Genomic DNA, 20,180 nt, shown 5'->3' with positions numbered 1-20,180 from the left:
AGTGACAGATAGATATCTGTGAAGTTTGACTTTGAAGTTCATATACTGTGACCGAGTCTTACATTTTTTTGAGAAGTGTACAATTGGATTATCGTGGCCCATATAATAATAATAATGATGATAATAATAATAATAATAAGGAAGTTTACTGTTATCCTATCTTTCATCAACAATAACTACTGTTTGTTTTAATTCCCACTTACTTTCAATAACCTGTCTAAATATGAAACCCTGATCATCTGTATGAGTACATATACATTCATCTCCAAATACAAAAATTAATATGCAAACAGAATTGGTGAAAATCTATTTTATTCAGGAAACTCCTATTCAATCTAACGTATATCCATGAAAAATATAAAGAAATCAAAATGATTAAAAAAGTAACCACACTGGCAAACTTCTCAACTTTTTCCATCTAAATCATTTACATACAAAAATGAGTTACGGATAAATCTTGAGACAAAACAAATGGAAGTTCCCACTATAGTGTGGATGGCATTAGTTCTTTACTCTACCGAGGTGGAAAGCCTCTATGTGGCCCTCCCCTACCCCTGAACCCTCCCCTGTCTCCACGGAAATTTGGTCGGTTTCTTTCTCGACCTCTGTCTCCCCCTCTTCCAGCATTTGGCCCACCACGCCCCCCTCTGGGTGGTCCGCCACCACGGTCCGACTTAAGTTTAACAGGGGGAGACTTGGGCCGGAGCCTCTCTATTTCTTCAGTGCAGCCAGACAGATGGCAGTTAGGTAAACCAAAATGTGCAGCGTAGGTTTCTGGGTTAAAGTTGGTGTTTGTCAAAGTAGGACCCACTGTCAGCCAGCCTAGAATGAGAGTGGAAAAAACGAAACAATATGTGTAATGACAAACAAGAACGAAAGACAGAGAAATTGAATTGAAAATAAGTAAATAAAATGTTGTTGTCAACTAATTTTAAGTCAACATATTTTCCAAAGAAAAGCACATATCCATCGTACCTGGTCTGATGGTAGAGTCTCTTCCAAACAGGTGCAACCTTCTGCGGCCCAAACAGAAGTGCTCAATGATGTGGAAGATCTCCACAGGCTTCTCTACATTTCCCATCTCAGGCTCTTCAGTGATGATCAAGTCAATGTCTACATTGGCATGGATGAAGTCTCCATCAGAACTCCTACGCACTGTTCCTTTGATTCCCATTAGGCAATGTTCCTGGAAGGATTGTGTTGTTTGTCATCATGCATCATACTATACAATTAATCCCACAATTTACATCAATAATATACCAAATGTGTGTGTGTGTGTGCGTGTGTGTGCGTGTGTGTGTGTGTGTGTGTGTACAAAATACCTTGGTCCTTTGGAATACTGCTTTTGGATCCAGTGCCTTGGTTTTTCCTGGGTTATTCTTGTTGGTCTTAATCCAGCAGATATCCTCACACCTCCTAAAGCCCCACTTCCTCAAACACTGAAAAAGAAGAAATAAACGGTAGGTATTATGACATCCCAATGTATTGTACAGACTGAACAAGCATTGCATTTAAAGCTGTTTAACTGAAAATAAATAAATAACCTTTACTGTAGGCTAGGTCAATGGGTAACTCGTATATAATGTAACTTCAACTGCAAATCGTTATCTATATAAGAAAGCATATTTCTGGACTTCCTAAAGTTAGGCTCAGTTAATAATAATGGATTGCATTTATATAGCGCTTTTCAAGACCCTCAAAGCACTTTACAATTCCACTATTCATTCACAGACTGGTGGAGGCAAACCACAGTTGTAGCCACAGCTGCCCTGGGGCAGACTGACAGAAGCGAGGCTGCCATATCGCGCCATCGGCCCCTCTGGCCAACACCAGTAGGCGGTAGGTGAAGTGTCTTGCCCAAGGACACAACGACCAAGACTGTCCGAGCCGGAGCTCGAACCGCCAACCTTGCGTTTACAAGACAAACTGCCAACTCTTGAGCCATGATCGCCCCTACCAAAGTTACCACAAACTAGCAGTCACACGAAAAAGACAAAAAAAGGAAACTGAAAGAAAAGAGAGCATGTGATCACTATTTAACCAGTGAGGATGAAACTTCGGCTACGTTCACACTGCAGGTCTTAATGCTCAATTCCGATTTTTTGATCGAATCTGATTTTTTTGACTGCTTGTTCACACTACAAATAAAATGTGACAGCGAACGCGCTCTAGTGTCAGGGCTCGCAAAATTTCAAAATCCCTGGTAGCCCTTCAGTCAGGGACTCTTCAGTTTTTTGTAGCCCAAAATAAATTTAAGTAGTCCGAATAAAAAAGAGAGCAATTTTTTTGATTGATGTTTTGTTTCCTGTTTTGTGTCCTTTACAATATTATACATTAAAGTATAATATTGTAAAGGAAACAAAACATTAATCAAAAAATTGTTGAAACACAAATTACAACATTGTATAAAAATTACAATCATCAACTCAAATACTTGGTTCTAATTGAACAGAAATTTCTATGAACTTGTAAGAACTGTGTAGGACATGAATCAGTCTGTGTCAGATCCTGAATTTGAAATTTCCACTGAAGTCACGAGTAAGAGACAAGTGGAACCAAGCTCTAGGACATTTGCTTTTTGAAGTTTGCAAAGACTGCTAAATTGTGCCAGTGGTAGTTCACTCTTTGCAACATAGTACGCTGTTCTAAACAGATTTTTCAGGTTTATTTTTAGTATGTTATTTGCAATTGGTGTTTGTTCTGGGAAAGATATTGCAGACTGAGCAATAATGCATTTCTTGCATTTCTCATGGGTTCTAATGGGGGCCTTTCTTAAAATGACTGGTCCCAGTAACAAAGGCGCTTGTCGACTCAGAAATCGAGAGAAAACCAACAACACACCCGGCAGAACATCATCTTATTTACACGGGTGCACATAAGTGGTCCGCATGTGCGCATTCGCTGTCAAAATAAAAGACGCGCACCAGACAAGAAGTTGCAACGCGCGTTTGCGTCCATATAAAAAGCACTGTTTTTGTCCGCTAGAGTGGGATTTTCACGGCACATTCTGCACCACATCTCTGTGCGTTCATCATTTGTTTGAAGCCAGCTCACCTCCTGCAACCACTTTTCCGAGAATACGCGCTTCTTTTGCGGTTCGGACTCCTTCTGACATTTCTTTGGAGGTGGAGGAAAACCAAAGTAATTGCTTAAAGGAGCTTCTTCAACATCTTTAAGAGTTCTAAACAAATGTCTGTCCACCTCCAGAAAATCTTATGTATGCAAACGCGCGTTGCAACGTCTTATCTTGTGCGTGTTTTTTTATTTTGACAGCGAATGCGCAACTGCACACCACTTATGTGCAGCCCTGGTTATATAGCTCGTCATATTGCAGCCACAGAAATTCTTTTGTCCATGAAACCATAAAGCTGCACTTTCTTTTTGCCTTATAGTCTGATTTGTCATAACTTTTCCGTTTTGTGGTAAGCTTTTCTTTGGCTGTCACTTCTTCACCCTGACCTGTCTTATTTGGCTCAGCAGAACTAAAATATATATCCTGCTGCTTTTACACACGCACTCACATAAGCTCAGCGATTCTCTGCGTGATCAACCTCTCACATGTTTAAGCTTGCTGCGGGAGATTTCACTTGTCATGTTTGCATAGTAAGCTAACGATTGATAAGACGATGTCAGAGGAATTGGTGCACAAATTATCATCACTCACAGATCAGTGCTGTCGCTCTCTATACACAGTTCGCGCGATTGCAAAGTGAAAGCAAAAAAACAAGCGCAAATTCAAACGCGATTTCAATACGCGGATTTGTGCCGTTCACACTGTCATACCATGATCGGATATGGGTCGCATAGGGTCAAAAAAGTCGGATTTGATGCGCTTTCGCCTGCAGTGTGAACGTAGCCTAAGAGGAATTTCCTCTTAACTTTGATACTATTCTGTGGCAATTTTATTTTTTTAGAAAGTGCAAATGTTGAGGTTCAAACATTCATTCCAAATCATTTTATGCTTATGTCAACGTGTGAACATATTTTTCTAAGGTCAGGACAGATCAGACTGTAAGTAATCTGTATTTAAAAACTGTAAAGCACATTTATGTCACAAGATTTATGTTGGTATGTGTTATATAATTTATTCTGAGTTTATTGGCAATCTACGATGTCCAGCGATAACTTTCTCGGTCTTTACACTGATGACAGGGAACTGTTCCTTAGATAGAGAACAGCTGGATTGCAATTTAACTGTTCGCCAAGATGGACATTTCTACAGATTAAAGAATTCTAGGAAGCGTTCTGTTATCAACTCAATGGATGAGGAAACGAAACTGAGTCATACAGATTAATAAAACCACAGGATAAGCTTGTTTTCTTTTTTCCAAATACAACATACCATTATAAAGCACCTTGAGGCAACTGTTGTTATGATTTGGTGCTGTACATATACAATTGAATTGAATTGAATTAAATTAAATTCCTTCTCTCTTTCTTCCTGTACCTATCCTTCTAGATGGGAAAACCAACAGACCTCCCCTCATCTCTTGATTAACTCAGATTTTCCCTAAACCTGCTTTCTAGAACAGGGTCATGATATCAATAAATTTTCATTTCTCCAACTGTCCAAGAAAAATAACATCGACATAAACATTTTTAAGTTCAAAGCAAAAGTAGATATATTCTCCCCTAAAACTCATAAGTCAGACTTAGATTAATGTATCTCTATAAAATTATTACATAACCTAATTAATTAAAATTCACTTTCCTGATGTCTAACTCGGGGATAAGAAGCATGCTGAATTAGGTTCTGAGCAACTGAAAATATGTCAATCCTTAATATGGCAAACTGGGAACCAGTAAATCAAATTATTATCTACTAAATTCTGAACAATTGTGGATTTTTTTGGTAGTAGGGTGTGTATTTTTTTTTTGTTGTTTAGCCATAACATTAAAACCACTAACAGGTAAAGTGTCTAAAATTGATCAACCTGTTACAATGAGAAATTTTGGCTCACTCCAGGACTGAATGCTTTTTTTAATGAATAAAAAATTGCGTTACCATCCTGCCCAGGTCCAGTCCTTCACCAGAGCCACACCAGAGAAAGACAAAGGAACGTAGAGCAGATATCTCTTCTATCTCCAGTCTCATGAGCTATAATAGGAGAGTGAAGGGAATGGAAAGAGGAATAAGCGTAAATGAGAAGAACACTCCATGCTGAGTAAGTAACTACTACTTACTTAACTCTTCTTTTCTAGCTCATAGGCTACCTTTGCATTAAAAAAAACCTGCAGGAGATAAAGCCATTCCTTTTTTTCAGTCCTGTCTGGCAGCTTTTGCAATCAGAATTATGACACATTTTAACAGACTTTCACATCAGCAGATAAACAGTGCCATTTGGGATGCTGGCTGTTTTACAGGTCCAAACTGTTTGCTGTCCTTGGAGTCATGTTTCAAACCAACCCCTACCTCACCTTCACACATAAGATAATAACTTCTGTAGCTTATTTATTTTAGTTTTGTAGTGTTTTTTAAAAACAGTAAGAGTTTTCAGTATTTAATTACATGCTAGTCTAAACCAGTAAATGCAAACCAGTCAGAAATAGTATACATACATCATCCCAGGTCCAGAAGCGTTCAGTGTGGCTTATGCCTGATTCTCTGTAGTATTCCTCTAGAGGAGGTTCAAGCAAAATCACATCGAATTTGCACTTCAAATCCTTCAGGTCAAAGTGCTCTGGGTCTGCCTGGAGGTACCTAAACACACAGACAAACGTACCGAACTTGAAATGGTCAGTGACTACTTTACAGTGCATCTGGAACGTATTCACGGTGCTTCGCTTGTTCCATATCTTATTACACACTTTTTACAGCTTTTTCCAAAATTGATTACATTTATTTTTACCTCAAATTCAACAAACAATAAGCCAGTGTCAAAGTAAAGAAAAAAAAGTTTATTTGAAACTCTTGCAAAGTTAATAAAAATGTAAAACAAACAAACAAAAATATAACATGCATATAAGTATATACAGCCTTCACTTAATACTTTGTTAAAACCCGCTTGGCAGCATTTACAGCCTCCAAGTAGGTTTTATTTTATGTATGAAGCTACAAGCTTGGTACATCTCTTTTTGGGCAATTTCTCCCATTTGCTTTCATAGAACTTCTCTCAGGTTGACGTGCGACCAACCTATGAAACGTCCTAGTGGTTCCAAACTTCGATGGAGGCCATTGTGCTCATCGTGATCTTCAACCCTGCAGAAATGTTTATGTACCCTTCACCAGATCCTGTCTCAGATGTCTACAGACAATTTCTTGGACTTCATGGCTTGGTTTGTGCTCTGACATGACCTATCAACTATGGGACCTTATATAGACAGGTGTGCCTTTCCAAAGCATGTTCCATCAACTGAATTTAGAAAAAGTGGACTCCAACCTTGTTGTAGAAACATTTGTAAGATAATCAGTGAAAAGAAGATGCACCGGAGCTCAAATTTGAATGTGTTAGCAAAGGCTGTAAATACTTCTGTAGATGTTATATTTTTGTTGTATTTTATTTTACTATATACATAAGAAAAACTTTTAAAAAATCAAATCAAATTAAGGGATTTTGGGGTGAAAAATTAATTTTATCCCTTTTAAAATAAGGCTGTAACATGACAAAAGGCGGAATAAGTAAAGTGCTGTGAACACATTCCAGATGGACTGTAATTCAAGCATAAATTAATTGCACTCATAATCAGATAAACATTAGTATTCATTTAGCATACATGGGAGGGGTGTTGGTAGTGGCGATGAGTTCGTCCTTCAGTCTGATCAACTCTCGAAGTTTAGGGTATTCTTCAAATCGGTCGGCCAAGCCTTTACAACAGGCGACACAGAGGTCAGACTCACATACATGAATATGAAACAATCAAATAGCAAGCACACACTTACCAACATCTCTGATGAAGTTCTGTGGCCTATGCCCAGTGTCCACAAAATGCTGGCAGTAGTCATTGTGAGGATTCAATGACTGGGTACCCTGAGAATGAAAGAAAATTGCCATATAAAGACAAACCACATGTGAACCTGTGTTTTATCATACCTTTAATATGTGCCATTTTAAAATATTTAATTTTTTTTTATAGCACATATTTTTCTTCATCCTGATTGGATGTAGATCATTGACAATCTTGTGCGTTTTGCACTGTCAAAGGCCCCTGAGGTAGCAATCAAAAGGCAGAGGATGATGCTAACCATTGCACAAAAAGTTGGACTTCTGGACATGCTGAAGGAAGGCAGAAATTACCGTATTTTTCGGACCACAAGGCACACCGGATTATAAGATACATTAAGCAAAACAAAACAGTCAGATAAGTCAAACTTTACTCAACTCATTCTTCTTGCTTCCTCTACTTCCGTACCATTGATTCATTAATGTTGACTTCTCTCGCAGCTGCTCTATTCCCATGTTCTGGACCCTGAACATGAACCCCTGAAAACAGGGTTTGATCTTTGGTTTCATTCTATAATACTGGACTTATTTTTCTATGAAGGTTTGAACTTTGAGAGTGTTTAAACAAGAGAGAAAAGTGTGAAAAGTTCACGCCTGTCTGAGAAAAGTGTATAAAGCCTTAAAACATCTATAATAATTGTAAATAATAATTGTAAATAATAAAGCTGACTACTTTGCGGATTTCACTTATTGTGGGTTATTTTTAGAATGTAACTCCCGTGATAAACGAGGGACCACTGTATTACAAAAATATAAAATTTATGGAATGTGATAAAATGTGGAATCATATGTAAATATCAACACTTCACCGAGTTCTTTTGATTCCTCAGAGTCATCCAATGGAAGACAAAACACTGCTCAGTAGACCATTTAACACTTTATTACTTCTAGAAGGGAGATGCGTCCTGCATGACACGCTGCCGCGGATCTCAAAATGGTGGTGTGCTCCTAACAGTTTTATTACAGAAGCTCTCTCATTCTAGTCTAAACAACAGTGTCTCAGTAACTTTCCACTAGAGATGGTGCTCTCTTATCTGCATTTTCCCAGGCAAGCATGAGCGGGAGTCTGCAGCTTTCCACTCCCCAAGGACACATGGTCTAATGCCTTTATTTTTCAGGGCTGTGTCCACTTAATACTACACTGTATAACTTTATAACACTTATTAATAAAAAAAGCATAGCAGTATTGAGGCACTGCAAATTATTTAATTCCAACACATATTAGGAACAAACTGTGAAAACATGAATAATCCTGTTCATATATCCCTTGCTTTCCAGAGCTGATTTTTGTTTGTAACAGTGAGACTACTCACTGATTTTATTACACTCTTAAATCCTACTACTTATTCCTGCGTCTTTTGTGATAGTCGACGTAATCATGACTAGTCGACTAATTGTGGCAGCCCTAATTTAAATATAAGAGTACTTAAACAGCATAAATGTTTACAGTGCAAGTAGTATAGTGTTACAATAGAAACTGGCACTGAATGAATAATTTAATTAGTTAGAAAACATTCCACAGACTATCCTCAGTCCAAGTCATATGCTCATGCTGGCAAACAAAACTGACACTTCTGGTTTGGCAACACCTGCCAGAATAAAACTTGTTTATCTTACATATGCTTGGCTGCTGATTACTTAAGAAGCAACTAAAAATGATAGCGTTATAATTCTTCCTTCACTACTTGTTTTTTTCCCTTCTCTTTCAAGTTAACCCGTTGTCACATTGGTTGCACTAAATCTTCTGGGTAAAATCTAGGTTAGCATCACCAAAGCAATTTGAAATGAAAAAAAAATCAGTGCCTTTAAATTTAAAAATCTTTTACATATCATGTTACACAGGGCTCACAAAATGGCTAGCCCGACATCCCGGGACTAGCGATTTTTCCAGTCGGGCTAGCAAAAATCTATCTCTGCCCCGCCCGTTGGGCTATCGTAGGAAGGAAAAATATATGTCAATGCTTTTGCATTCTTTCGGAAATGTAGCTGGGTAAATTTTAGTTGGGTATATATTTTATAGTTCTGTATATTTTAGTTCTGCTGAGCCAAATAAGACAGGTCAGGGTGAAGAAGTGACAGCCAAAGAAAAGTTATGACAAATCAGACTACGAGGCAAAAAGAAATTGCAGCTTTATAGTTTCATGGACAAAAGAATTTCTGTGGCTGCAATATGACGAGCTATAAGTGGTCTGCAGGTGCGCATTCGCTGTCAAAATAAAAAACGCGCACAAGATAAGAAGTTGCAACGCGCGTTTGCATACATAAGATTTTCTGGAGGTGGACAGACATTTGTTTAGAACTCTTAAAGATGTCGAAGAAGCTCCTTTAAGCAATTACTTTGGTTTTCCTCCACCTCCAAAGAAATGTCAGAAGGAGTCCAAACCACAAAAGAAGCACGTATTCTCGGAAAAGTGGTTGCAGGAGGTGAGCTGGCTTCAAACAAATGATGAACGCACAGAGATGTGGTGCGGAATGTGCCGTGAAAATCCCACTCTAGCGGACAAAAACAGTGCTTTTTATATGGACGCAAACGCGCGTTGCAACTTCTTGTCTGGTGCGCGTCTTTTATTTTGACAGCGAATGCGCACATGCGGACCACTTATGTGCACCCGTGTAAATAACATAATGTTCTGCCGGGTGTGTTGTTGGTTTTCTCTCAATTTCTGAGTCGACAAGCGCCTTTGTTACTGGGACCAGTCATTTTAAGAAAGGCCCCCATTAGAACCCATGAGAAATGCAAGAAATGCATTATTGCTCAGTCTGCAATATCTTTCCCAGAACAAACACCAATTGCAAATAACATACGAAAAATAAACCTGAAAAATCTGTTTAGAACAGCGTACTATGTTGCAAAGAGTGAACTACCACTGGCACAATTTAGCAGTCTTTGCAAACTTCAAAAAGCAAATGGCCTAGATCTTGGTTCCACTTGTCTCTTACTCGTGACTTCAGTGGAAATTTCAAATTCAGGATCTGACACAGACTGATTCATGTCCTACAGTTCTTACAAGTTGATAGAAATTTCTGTTCAATTAGAACCAAGTATTTGAGTTGATGATTGTAATTTTTATACAATGTTGTAATTTGTGTTTCAACAATTTTTTGATTAATGTTTTGTTTCCTTTACAATATTATACATTAAAGTATAATATTGTAAAGGACACAAAACAGGAAACAAAACATCAATCAAAAAAATTGCTCTCTTTTTTATTCGGACTGCTTAAATTTATTTTGGGGTACCAAAAACTGAAGAGTCCCTGACTGAAGGGCTACCAGGGATTTTTAAATTTTGCAAGCCCTGTTACAGCACAGTGAAGTTTCCTGTTAGAAGCATGGCAGTGGCAGCTTGACAGTCATTTCAATTAGTTTTCTAGATTATTACATTTATTGTTTTTATGTTCAGTCTCAACTGTTACGAAGATGATGTGCAGTTAATAAGTGCAATAAATATTTATATTGGAAAAGAAAATCGTGAGAGAATCGTGATCTCAATTCTAAGCAAAAAAAATTGTGATTCTCATTTTATACAAAATCGTGCAGCACTAGTAAAAACTATAACTTTAATCTCAGCTAAACCGATTTACTCAGGAATAAATAAAACACTGAAAAAAACGAACAATAAAATTTTTAAGTTATCTAAGTGACTTATATATGATGTTTAACCTGAGTAGCAAAAGACAGCGGGGGGTTGAAAACGATTTGCCGGGAGTTTGCTGTTCTCGTCGGCTCTAGTGAGCTTTGAACCCCAGCTAGCTATCAAGCTGGTGGATAACAGACGTCTCCAAAAACGTCAGAGCGCTTTTGCAAATATGTGATGTCTTGATAAACCAAGCAGATATTTGAAGTTTGCACAGCTACATTCTTGCCTGAAAATAAGTTAAAAGTTTATTTTGTGACACAGAAAGAGTAATAATAGTAATATTAAAACTAATTAGCTGCTGCCATTGATGGAATTGGCTGGGCTGCGCTATGAATCCTGGGATAGGCTGGGCCACGAAGGATACACCCAACCCATCCTTCAAATCTGGGGAAATGAAGGACACATTTATCGGCCGCAGTTGCAGAAGTCATCGAATTTGGACAGCCTTCGTCGCATTGCTGTAACGTAACTGGCCTACAAATGCGGCCTCCAAAGGATGCAGCCTCTGAATTTGGACACAGCTATGATACCAGACACTGCTTCTTCTTCTTCTTCTTTGGGGTTTAACGGCAGCTGGCATCCTTGTACATGCAGTGCTGCCATCTTCTGTTTCAGTCCGTTATTACACTCTTAAATCCTATTACTTATTCCTGTGTCTTTTGGGATCTTACAAAGCTTCAAATGATGTGTCGACTATTAAATTAGTCGTCGACGATTTTGCTAGCCGTCATAATCGTGACTTGTCGACTAATCGTGGCAGCCCTATTGTGCAATAAGGTCAGATGCACTCCCTGGAAAAAGGTACACCCTTTTTTCTTGTGAAAATGCGACAAAATGTCATTGCTTGGAAGGAAGAAAAAAAAACAGACATACGGGCAAGTTTGGCATTTGATGTCAAGGAAAATAATACACTTTGTAAACCATGTGGAACAACTCTCACTGGTAAAAACACAACAAACTTTAACACTTTATATTTTAGTCAACTGAATCAACTTTCAATTCAGTCTACTAGAATTTTGTGATATTTGGTCAACTACAACTAGACCAAAACCAAATCCAAAATTTGCTGTCAAAATTAATAAGATGCCACACTGATACATTTAATCACCTCTGTGATGGCTCTGCTCAGGATATGTGTGTGTGTGTGTGTGTGTGTGTGTGTGTGTGTGTGTGTGTGTGTGTGTGTGTGTGTGTGTGTGTGTGTGTGTAAAATGCCCCAAAAAAGACAAATGTAGACAGAGAGCAGTGACTGAGACATCCTGCTGTGTTTTCACATCTGCTGAGTAATCTGTATCTCTAGGAAAGTCAAATTATAGTCCATTCAAAAATTTTCTTTTGCTTAAAGTTGCTGGATACTTTGTGTGGAAACAGGTTCTTAAAGTTGCTGGATACTTTGTGTGGAAACAGGTTTTGCAAGTCCATACAAAAGTGACTGTGAATGCGAAGAAAGAATTTCCCAACCTTAAGAAAAGTACTTGAGTCCTTGTACACCTCTTCATATGGGTTGGTTTCATCTGGTTGCTGCACTTCCAGCTCATCCTAAAACACAAACAGGCCCACATATGCATGTGTGTACAAATGACCAATCAGGTTTACAATTATGACTATGACTAAGACATAGATTATGACTATGTTTAGCAGACGAATGCAGCTGAATGTAATTGCAAAATAAAGCAAGAGAACGGTTAACTATATCGTCAACTATAACAAATACCAGCACTGTTTAATATGAAGAAAAAAACTAAGACACAAACGTACAAAAAACATTAAATCAGTTAGATGTTAATCAAAGAGTGAGATGGGACATTGTCAGCCTGCTAAATCTGTCCACATTTTCATATATTTGTTCTAATACATCTGAATCGATGCATTTCGCACTATAATAAAATACAACCCTAATTCCAAAAAAGTTGGGGCACTTTGGGAAATGTAAATAAAAGCAGAATGCAATGATTTGCAAATCTTATAACCCATGTTTTATTTACTGCAGAAACTGAGAAAATGAAATGTACCATTTTAAGAAAAAAAAAATTGCTCATTATGAATTTGATGGCAATAACACTTCCCAAAACCGCTGGAACAAGGCCATGTTTACAGACTTTGGGGCTGGAGCCTATCCCAGCTATCATATTTCGACGGCTCATTGCTGGGCCGACCATTTTGTTTAAATAAAATAGCAAAATGTCTCAATTTAAATATTTTACATGTTTTCTGTATTCTATTCGGTTCTATTGATTTGATTAATTAACACGCACAACATGCAAACTTCTCTGAAATTGTGATTGTAAATCTATACTTCACCTTACAATTCATTAACTTCAGTTATAATCTGTTAAAACCTTTAATGGGTTGTAGTTTTAATAATACTTGAAAGTATTAAATGGAAAAATGAACTAATACTTCCACCTTTTTCATAAGTCATTTGTATTTACGTCATTATAGTCACGCAAAAGAGCAAAGTCAAACTCTGGCTCAAAGACAACATTTACCAGACAAGATTTTAGTAGATTAGTTTTGTCCTCCAATCCAGACCTTTACAAGCCTTTGTGTCCAAGTCACACCACATTTCAAGGCACTCATGTATAGACGCTTGTAGAATAAGAGCCTTTATGTCAACACTAATGATGTCAGTGATAACTTTAACTATATTGTAAGATAGACACTTTTGAACATAGCTTTGCTGTAGGCTACACCACTTTATCACACATCAAACAATCGCCTTTCGCCACCGCAAAGGATTCTGGGAAGTAGCTAGCCGGTCGTCACGGCAAAGCTACGAGAGCGTCTCTCAGCATGGGCCCGAAAAAAGTTCTGTCAGCCGAGGAAGGAGACGATATTAAGAAGTCGCTGGAGTTTATGACAGAGGAGATTTCTACTGTCAAACTGCAGCAGAAAGCCATCCTGGACCTGGTCGAGGAAGTTAAGGCTCTCCGCATCCAGAACGCCGAGAAGGATCGGCGGCTGGCGTACCTGGAGAACAGAGTGGCGGATTTGGAGCAGTACACCCGGATGAACGATGTTATCATCACGGGGCTTCGCATCAAACCCCGGTCATACGCCCGGGCGGTCGCCACTGACAATGTAGGAGGGCCAGGAGAGGAAGATGTCAACTCCACGGAGCATCAAGTGGTTACCTTTCTACGGTCCAAAGGTGTGGAAGTGGATTATAACAACATTGAGGCTTGCCACCCTCTACCCCGAAAAAATGACAGTAACAAACCAGCCATCATTGTGAGATTTGCAAACAGAAAACAGAAAACAGCACTGTTAAAACAAGGAAGGAAACTGAAAGGATCCGATGTCTTCATGAACGAACATCTGATAAAAAGAAATGCGGACATTGCCAGGAAAGCACGTTACTTGAAGAAACAGGGAAAAATTCAAAATACATGGACCACCAACTGCAAAGTATTCATTAAACTCAATGGAACACCGGAACAAGCCAAAGTGTTGGTCATCAGAAATATGGAAGAGCTGGACAAATACTGAGGTCAACTTACTCTGGAGGTATGAATACACATGTGACGTGACACACAACACAACACATGGCACAGTCCAAAAGAACTTCATCTGCATCCGGCAACAATATCAACATGATTCATTGGAATTCTCTTTATGATAATCTGGAACTGAGAACATTTCGATACACAGACCATAATGTTCTAGACATAGAAAAGGATATAGACCCGGAAAATAATTTCTTCTACAACATCAGCTGTAACTGCTGCTACTTCACTGATGAACAGTTTAAGCACACCATCAACACGGAAAATAAATTATCAATAATCCATTTTAATAGCAGAAGTCTGTATGCCAACTTCAACAATATAAAGGAATATCTAAATGAGTTGACAAATCCATTTGGAATTATTGCCATTTCTGAAACATGGATCAATGCGGAGAAAGGAATGGACTTTGGACTGGAGGGATATGAAGTGAATTTTGTAAATAGAAGGAACAAGAGTGGAGGGGGAGTAGCTGTGTATGTGGATAAAAACCTAAACTACAAGGTGGTAGAAAGTATGACAACTGTAATTGATAATTTACTAGAATGTATAACAATTGAAATTTATAAGGAAAAAGAAAAAAATGTAATAATTAGCTGTATATATAGAACACCTGGCTCTAGTATTCAAGTATTTAATGACTTCATAGAGGAAATATTCTCTAAAACAAATCAAAAAGTTATGTTTATCTGTGGTGATTTTAATATTGACCTGTTGAATCCAAAAAAGCATAAAATGACCGACGAATTCCTAAACACTATGTACAGTTTGAGTTTACATCCTAAAATAACCAGGCCTAGCAGAATTACACCACATTGTGCCACCTTACTTGACAATATTTTCACTAACAATATGGAAAACAACATTGTGAGCGGAATATTAATTAATGACATCAGTGATCACCTACCAGTTTTTGCAGTTTATGACACTAATTATAAGAAAAATCAGCATGAAGATCAACTGAGATACAGACGTGTAAGGACAGAAGAAACTATGACTGCATTTAAGAACGATCTATTAAATCAGGACTGGGACAAGGTGTACAAAGAAGCTGATATTCATATTGCATATGGCATATTTTTAAGAATATTCATGGAGTTGTACGATAAAAACTGTCCAACAATAAAATACAACAGAAAGCACAAATATTCAGATAGACCATGGCTCACTAAGGGTTTACAAAATGCATGTAAAAAGAAAAATACACTCTATAGGGAATACCTAAAACAAAGAACAAAAGAAGCTGAAAATAAATATAAAAAATACAAAAATAAGTTGACCAATATTATACGTGTATGTAGAAAGGAGTATTATAGTAAAATATTGAACAACAATAAACATAATATGAAAGGAATATGGGATGTTTTAAACGGTATCATTAAAAATAATTCTGGACAACAAAGTTATCCACAATACTTTATCGATAATGGCAATATTATGGAAAACACTGCTGATAAGGTCAACAGCTTTAATCATTATTTTGTAAATATTGGACCAAAACTGGCAGAACAAATTCCTGAGTCACTGCCATCAGTAGAATGTAGTGAAAACCTGATTGATAGGAACCCTAACTCAATGTTCCTCACATCAGTGGAGGAAAAAGAAATAATTGACATTGTACACATGTGTAAATATAAAACATCCACTGATTGTAATGATATTGACATGAAAATCGTCAAGAAGGTCATTGAAGGAATTGTAGGACCTCTAACATATATTTGCAACTTATCATTTCAGACGGGAAAAGTGCCAAACAAAATGAAAATAGCTAAAGTTGTGCCGCTGTATAAAACCGGGGATAGACGCCACTTCACAAATTACAGGCCTGTTTCTTTACTACCACAATTCTCCAAAATCCTAGAAAACCTGTTTAATAAACGATTAGACAAATTCTTAGATAAATATAAATTACTCTCTGACAGTCAATATGGATTCAGATCAAAAAGATCAACATCTCTGGCATTAATCGAATCAATTGAGGAGATTACGAATGCTATAGATCAGAAACAGTATGCAGCTGGAGTATTTCTGGATCTCAAGAAAGCATTCGACACAATCAATCATGACATATTAATTAATAAACTGGAACGGTATGGGATTAGGGGGGTTGTACTGCAATGGGTGAAAAATTATTTAAGTGACCGGAAACAATTTGTGAAGCTGGGTGTCCATTCCTCATCATGCTTGGACATTGCTTGTGGTGTTCCACAAGGCTCTGTACTGGGTCCAAAATTATTTATTATTTATATAAATGATATTTGTAAGGCATCTGATATATTAAAATTAGTATTATTTGCAGATGACACAAATATTTTTTGTTCTGGGGGGAATCTAAAGGAGCTGCTGGATACAATTACTTCAGAAATGTGCAAAATTAAAAAATGGTTTAACAGGAACAAACTATCGCTAAATCTAAGTAAAACTAAAATTATCTTATTTGGGAATTCCCTTAGAAATGCACAAGTGCAGATTCATGTAGATGGTGTGGAAATTGAAAGAGTACTTGAACATAAGTTTCTTGGTGTGATTATAGATGATAAATTAAACTGGAAGTCTCATATAAATCATATACATAACAAAATTTCAAGAAGTGTCTCAATCTTGAGTAAAGTAAAACACATTCTGGACCACAAATCACTCCACATTCTCTATTGTTCCCTGATTGCACCGTATTTGAATTACTGTGCAGAGGTTTGGGGCAATACTTACAAATGTTCGCTATCATCAATCTTTATATTACAAAAAAGGGCCATAAGGATAATCCATAAAACTGGTTACAGAGATCATACAAATCCACTATTCTTAAAATCAAAAATTCTAAAATTCACAGATCTGGTTCATTTTCTCACAGCACAAATTATATATAAAGCAATAAATAACCTGCTTCCTGACAATATTCTAAAAATGTTTTCTAAAAGGGAACGGGGATACAATTTGAGGGGGGAATTAAATTTAAAACATCCTCGTATCCGTACAACATTAAAAAGTTTTTGCATCTCTGTGTGTGGAGTGAAGCTGTGGAACAGACTAAGTAAAGATATGAAGCAATGTCCAAGCATGGCGCAGTTTAAAAAGCAGTTTAAGGATATGGTTTTTACAGGGTACAGGGAAAAGGTAGAGATTTGATAGGGTGTTCTTGTCTAATATTTTCATGTGTGTGCGCATGCACGGGTTTGTTGGTATGGGTATATATGTATGTGTATATGTATATATATATATATATATATATATATATATATATATATATATATATATATATATATATATATATATATATATGTGTGTGTATATGTATGTGTGTATATATATATATATATATATATATATATATATTAAATATATATAAAATTGTAGGTTGTGTATCCTTCAGGTGTTAATGGGGTTATTGAAAATGTGTATATGTGCGTATGTGTGTATATACGTAGGTATGGATAGATAGAAACATATATGTGTATATATTAAAAAAAAAAAAAAAAAAAAAATTACACATAACATATAATGTAATTACAAGGAGGTATTTCTGTAGTCTATTGATACTAGATAGTGGAAAAGGGGTGGGATTAAATAAGCTTATGCTTCTTCCTGCTCCTTTTTGAAGATGGACGTTATTTGGAGTTGTGGTTGCTCGTTTTCCTTTTGTTTGCTTTGTTCATTTGTCTCTTTTAATTCTATTTTTTTTTTATACTTTTTCAACATGTTCAAAATAAAGATTCAATCAATCAATCAATCAATCAATCATTACTTACTACTGCCTATGGCACAATGTTACAATACTTAACTCCTCCTAACACATTCAGGCTTTTTAATTATGTTTTATTTATATAATACCAAATCTCATAAACTCAACATTTATGTGGTTACACTCACCTTTTGCTCTTCCACATCCTCTTCTGTGTCCTCTCCTTCAGTCTGTGCTTTCCTTTTAGAAGAAGGGGCTGTGCTGTCATATGAAGCCCTGCAACAACAAATACACCTCAATATTTCAACATTTCCTAAGTCCCAAAGGAAGCATTTGGTACTGAACAAATGACAACACAGAGCGCACAAGATGGAAAAAAAAAAGAATGTGCATGCAGTAAACCCAAAGAGAAAAATGCTTCTGAGCATTTCTGCAGTTTAGTAAACGGACTGGGACTCGTAATGGTTCAGGGCAACTTGGGGGTTCAGTATGTTGCTTAATGATGCTTCAACATGTGGCGTTGAGGAATGATCCGCCGACCTTCTGATGGGTGGATGCTCCTCTCTACCGCCTGAGCCACAGCCACCATCAACAGTACCAACACTACAGCTTACCTGCATGTTTCTCTAGTCTCCTCGATCTCTTTTAGTTCGTCTTTACTGTGTAGGACTGCTCCGATGCTGTCTGCGCTTTCAGCTCCCAGCTGTGGTAACGACAGAACAAGTAAATGTAAAGGCCCTCCTGCTTGTGTTGTGCCAACCATACAGTGCCGACTATGAGGAAACATTTTCTTAATAAAACACCCCTTGGTGTTTTGTACTGCTGGTACATGACTCCATATCGTTATGGATAATTGTAATGGGTCCTCAATGCGCTCAAATCTTTTATTTACACGTACATTGAGTCTGCTCCTCTCGAGGGCGACCACTGTGAATGTTTGAAAGGGATAGGCAAGTTATCGGCACCCATGCATCGATGTGTTGGACGGAAACTATATGAAAACCCACTTTGCATATAACACGCTTAGCTCCACGTTATTAATACAAATCTGTTAGGTTTGTAGATACATTGAGAGGCAGCTTGGGGGCTCGTTGTGTACTTGCCTGTTGAGCTAACAGCTGCCGCCTAAGTTTTTGTCTCTCGCGTATCTCTTGAAGACGACTGTTCATTGCGTCTCATATACTGTGTTCTGACAAACTATTAAGTCCCCTTGGCCGCTGGTGTAAATAAAATATTTTCATATAACACTTATAGCTATCTGTAACAACAGCTAGCAACCGGCTAATGCAGGTTAACCGCTAAAAAAAAAAAGGAAAAGTCGATAGATGCAATTGATTTCTACACCCGCACGCTCAGGCTCAATTTATTGCCCTTCCGCCGGTGGAGTTTGTTCAAAATGAGAGTCAAAGGCACATGTGTATTTGAATTTTGTTATAGCTCGTATACAGTTATGCCTAACTGTATTGGTTAAATCATCAAAGTATGAACAATATTTGGGTCTTAAGAATAGAGCGATTTACCACCTGTCTCGGCCATTGCCGGTGTACGCCGGTATTAAATAAAGAGTGAATGCCTTTGTGATTGAACGGACGCAGCGTGATGATGTCACAATCGCTGACGTCTCATGAGTCGTCTTCCAAAGACGGTTAGTTCTTCTCGCTCTTCAAGCAGCAGCGTACAGATCCCACGAGTGTTCCCGACTAATAATTTAAACACCAATCACAACAGAGAGCGCTCACGTTACCCCAAGACGTACCAACCACTGACATGTAATGTTTTAGCAATTCCAGCTCACCTCACTGCGATGATTTCGTCGCTGACTTTATTGGTGATACGTTTTCATGCACTGGTTCACTGATAAGTAATTCTTAGCATTTGTTATATTTCACAATCTTTTAACTCGTGTTTTTAAACTCTTGCAGTCACAAAGGATTCAAGTTGCGATAGACAATGGAGCGTATTCATTTTTAAAGGAGAAGATTGTGCAAAATGATAAAAGCAAGTGCTTCAGATAGCTCAACTGCAAGAAAGCACCTCAAATTAAGTCCTTACAAATCGGCTCCAAATGACTGAATACTTATAATTCGAGCAATAAAAATAACAACACCACGGTCTATACCATGCATTTTCATGTTTTATGTTATTGGAGCAAATGCCCTCATGTTTGAGAGCATTTGAATGCTGTGCGTCAGGAGGAGTTGTAGATTGTATTTTATAGAATATTTCTAAACTACTTGGTCGAGTGGGTAATGAGTAGTAAAGGGTACTGAAACATATAACACAATGCCAAAATAAAAGATCTAAAAAAACATTCCTATTTGAAAATATAGGTACACTACAGTTGGTCAAATCAGTCATCTGAGGAAAATTACTTCCATCATGTAGCCCATGTTATTGAATTTTCGTTGGAGGAC

The 20,180-nt window shown here is 37.5% G+C and overlaps 2 protein-coding genes across 2 annotated transcripts in view; one reads left to right on the top strand and one right to left on the bottom strand.

Moving 5' to 3' along the window:
- LOC113024198 (MAP/microtubule affinity-regulating kinase 4-like) overlaps window positions 1-20,180 on the top strand; it is a 597,794-nt gene that overhangs the window by 57,339 nt on the left and 520,275 nt on the right. The window lies entirely within an intron of this gene.
- mettl14 (methyltransferase 14, N6-adenosine-methyltransferase non-catalytic subunit) lies at window positions 295-19,157 on the bottom strand. The gene is made up of 11 exons (XM_026171077.1): window positions 18,870-19,157; window positions 18,381-18,469; window positions 17,955-18,042; window positions 12,043-12,120; window positions 6,881-6,968; window positions 6,715-6,805; window positions 5,560-5,701; window positions 5,006-5,098; window positions 1,323-1,439; window positions 976-1,186; window positions 295-822 (listed from the first exon to the last, which is right to left on the bottom strand). The coding sequence occupies exons 1-11, from the start codon at window positions 18,933-18,935 to the stop codon at window positions 515-517; spliced, it is 1,371 nt and encodes a 456-aa protein (XP_026026862.1). The 5' UTR covers window positions 18,936-19,157; the 3' UTR covers window positions 295-514.

This window comes from Astatotilapia calliptera, chromosome 6 (genome assembly GCF_900246225.1).
Source record: "Astatotilapia calliptera chromosome 6, fAstCal1.2, whole genome shotgun sequence".
NCBI classification, from domain to species: Eukaryota; Metazoa; Chordata; class Actinopteri; order Cichliformes; family Cichlidae; genus Astatotilapia; species Astatotilapia calliptera.
This window is presented reverse-complemented; position numbering and strand designations above follow the sequence as displayed.

What these genes read in the sequence shown, in the direction of transcription:
- mettl14 (XM_026171077.1), bottom strand. Translation starts at nt 18,935, where the DNA reads ATGAACAGTCGTCTTCAAGAGATACGCGAGAGACAAAAACTTAGGCGG. An exon ending in AGGATGTGGAAGAGCAAAAG is followed by an intron (nt 12,121 to 17,954) that starts GTGAGTGTAACC and finishes TTTGTGTTTTAG; the next exon opens with GATGAGCTGGAAGTGCAGCA. An exon ending in AGACTCTACCATCAGACCAG is followed by an intron (nt 823 to 975) that starts GTACGATGGATA and finishes CTCTCATTCTAG; the next exon opens with GCTGGCTGACAGTGGGTCCT.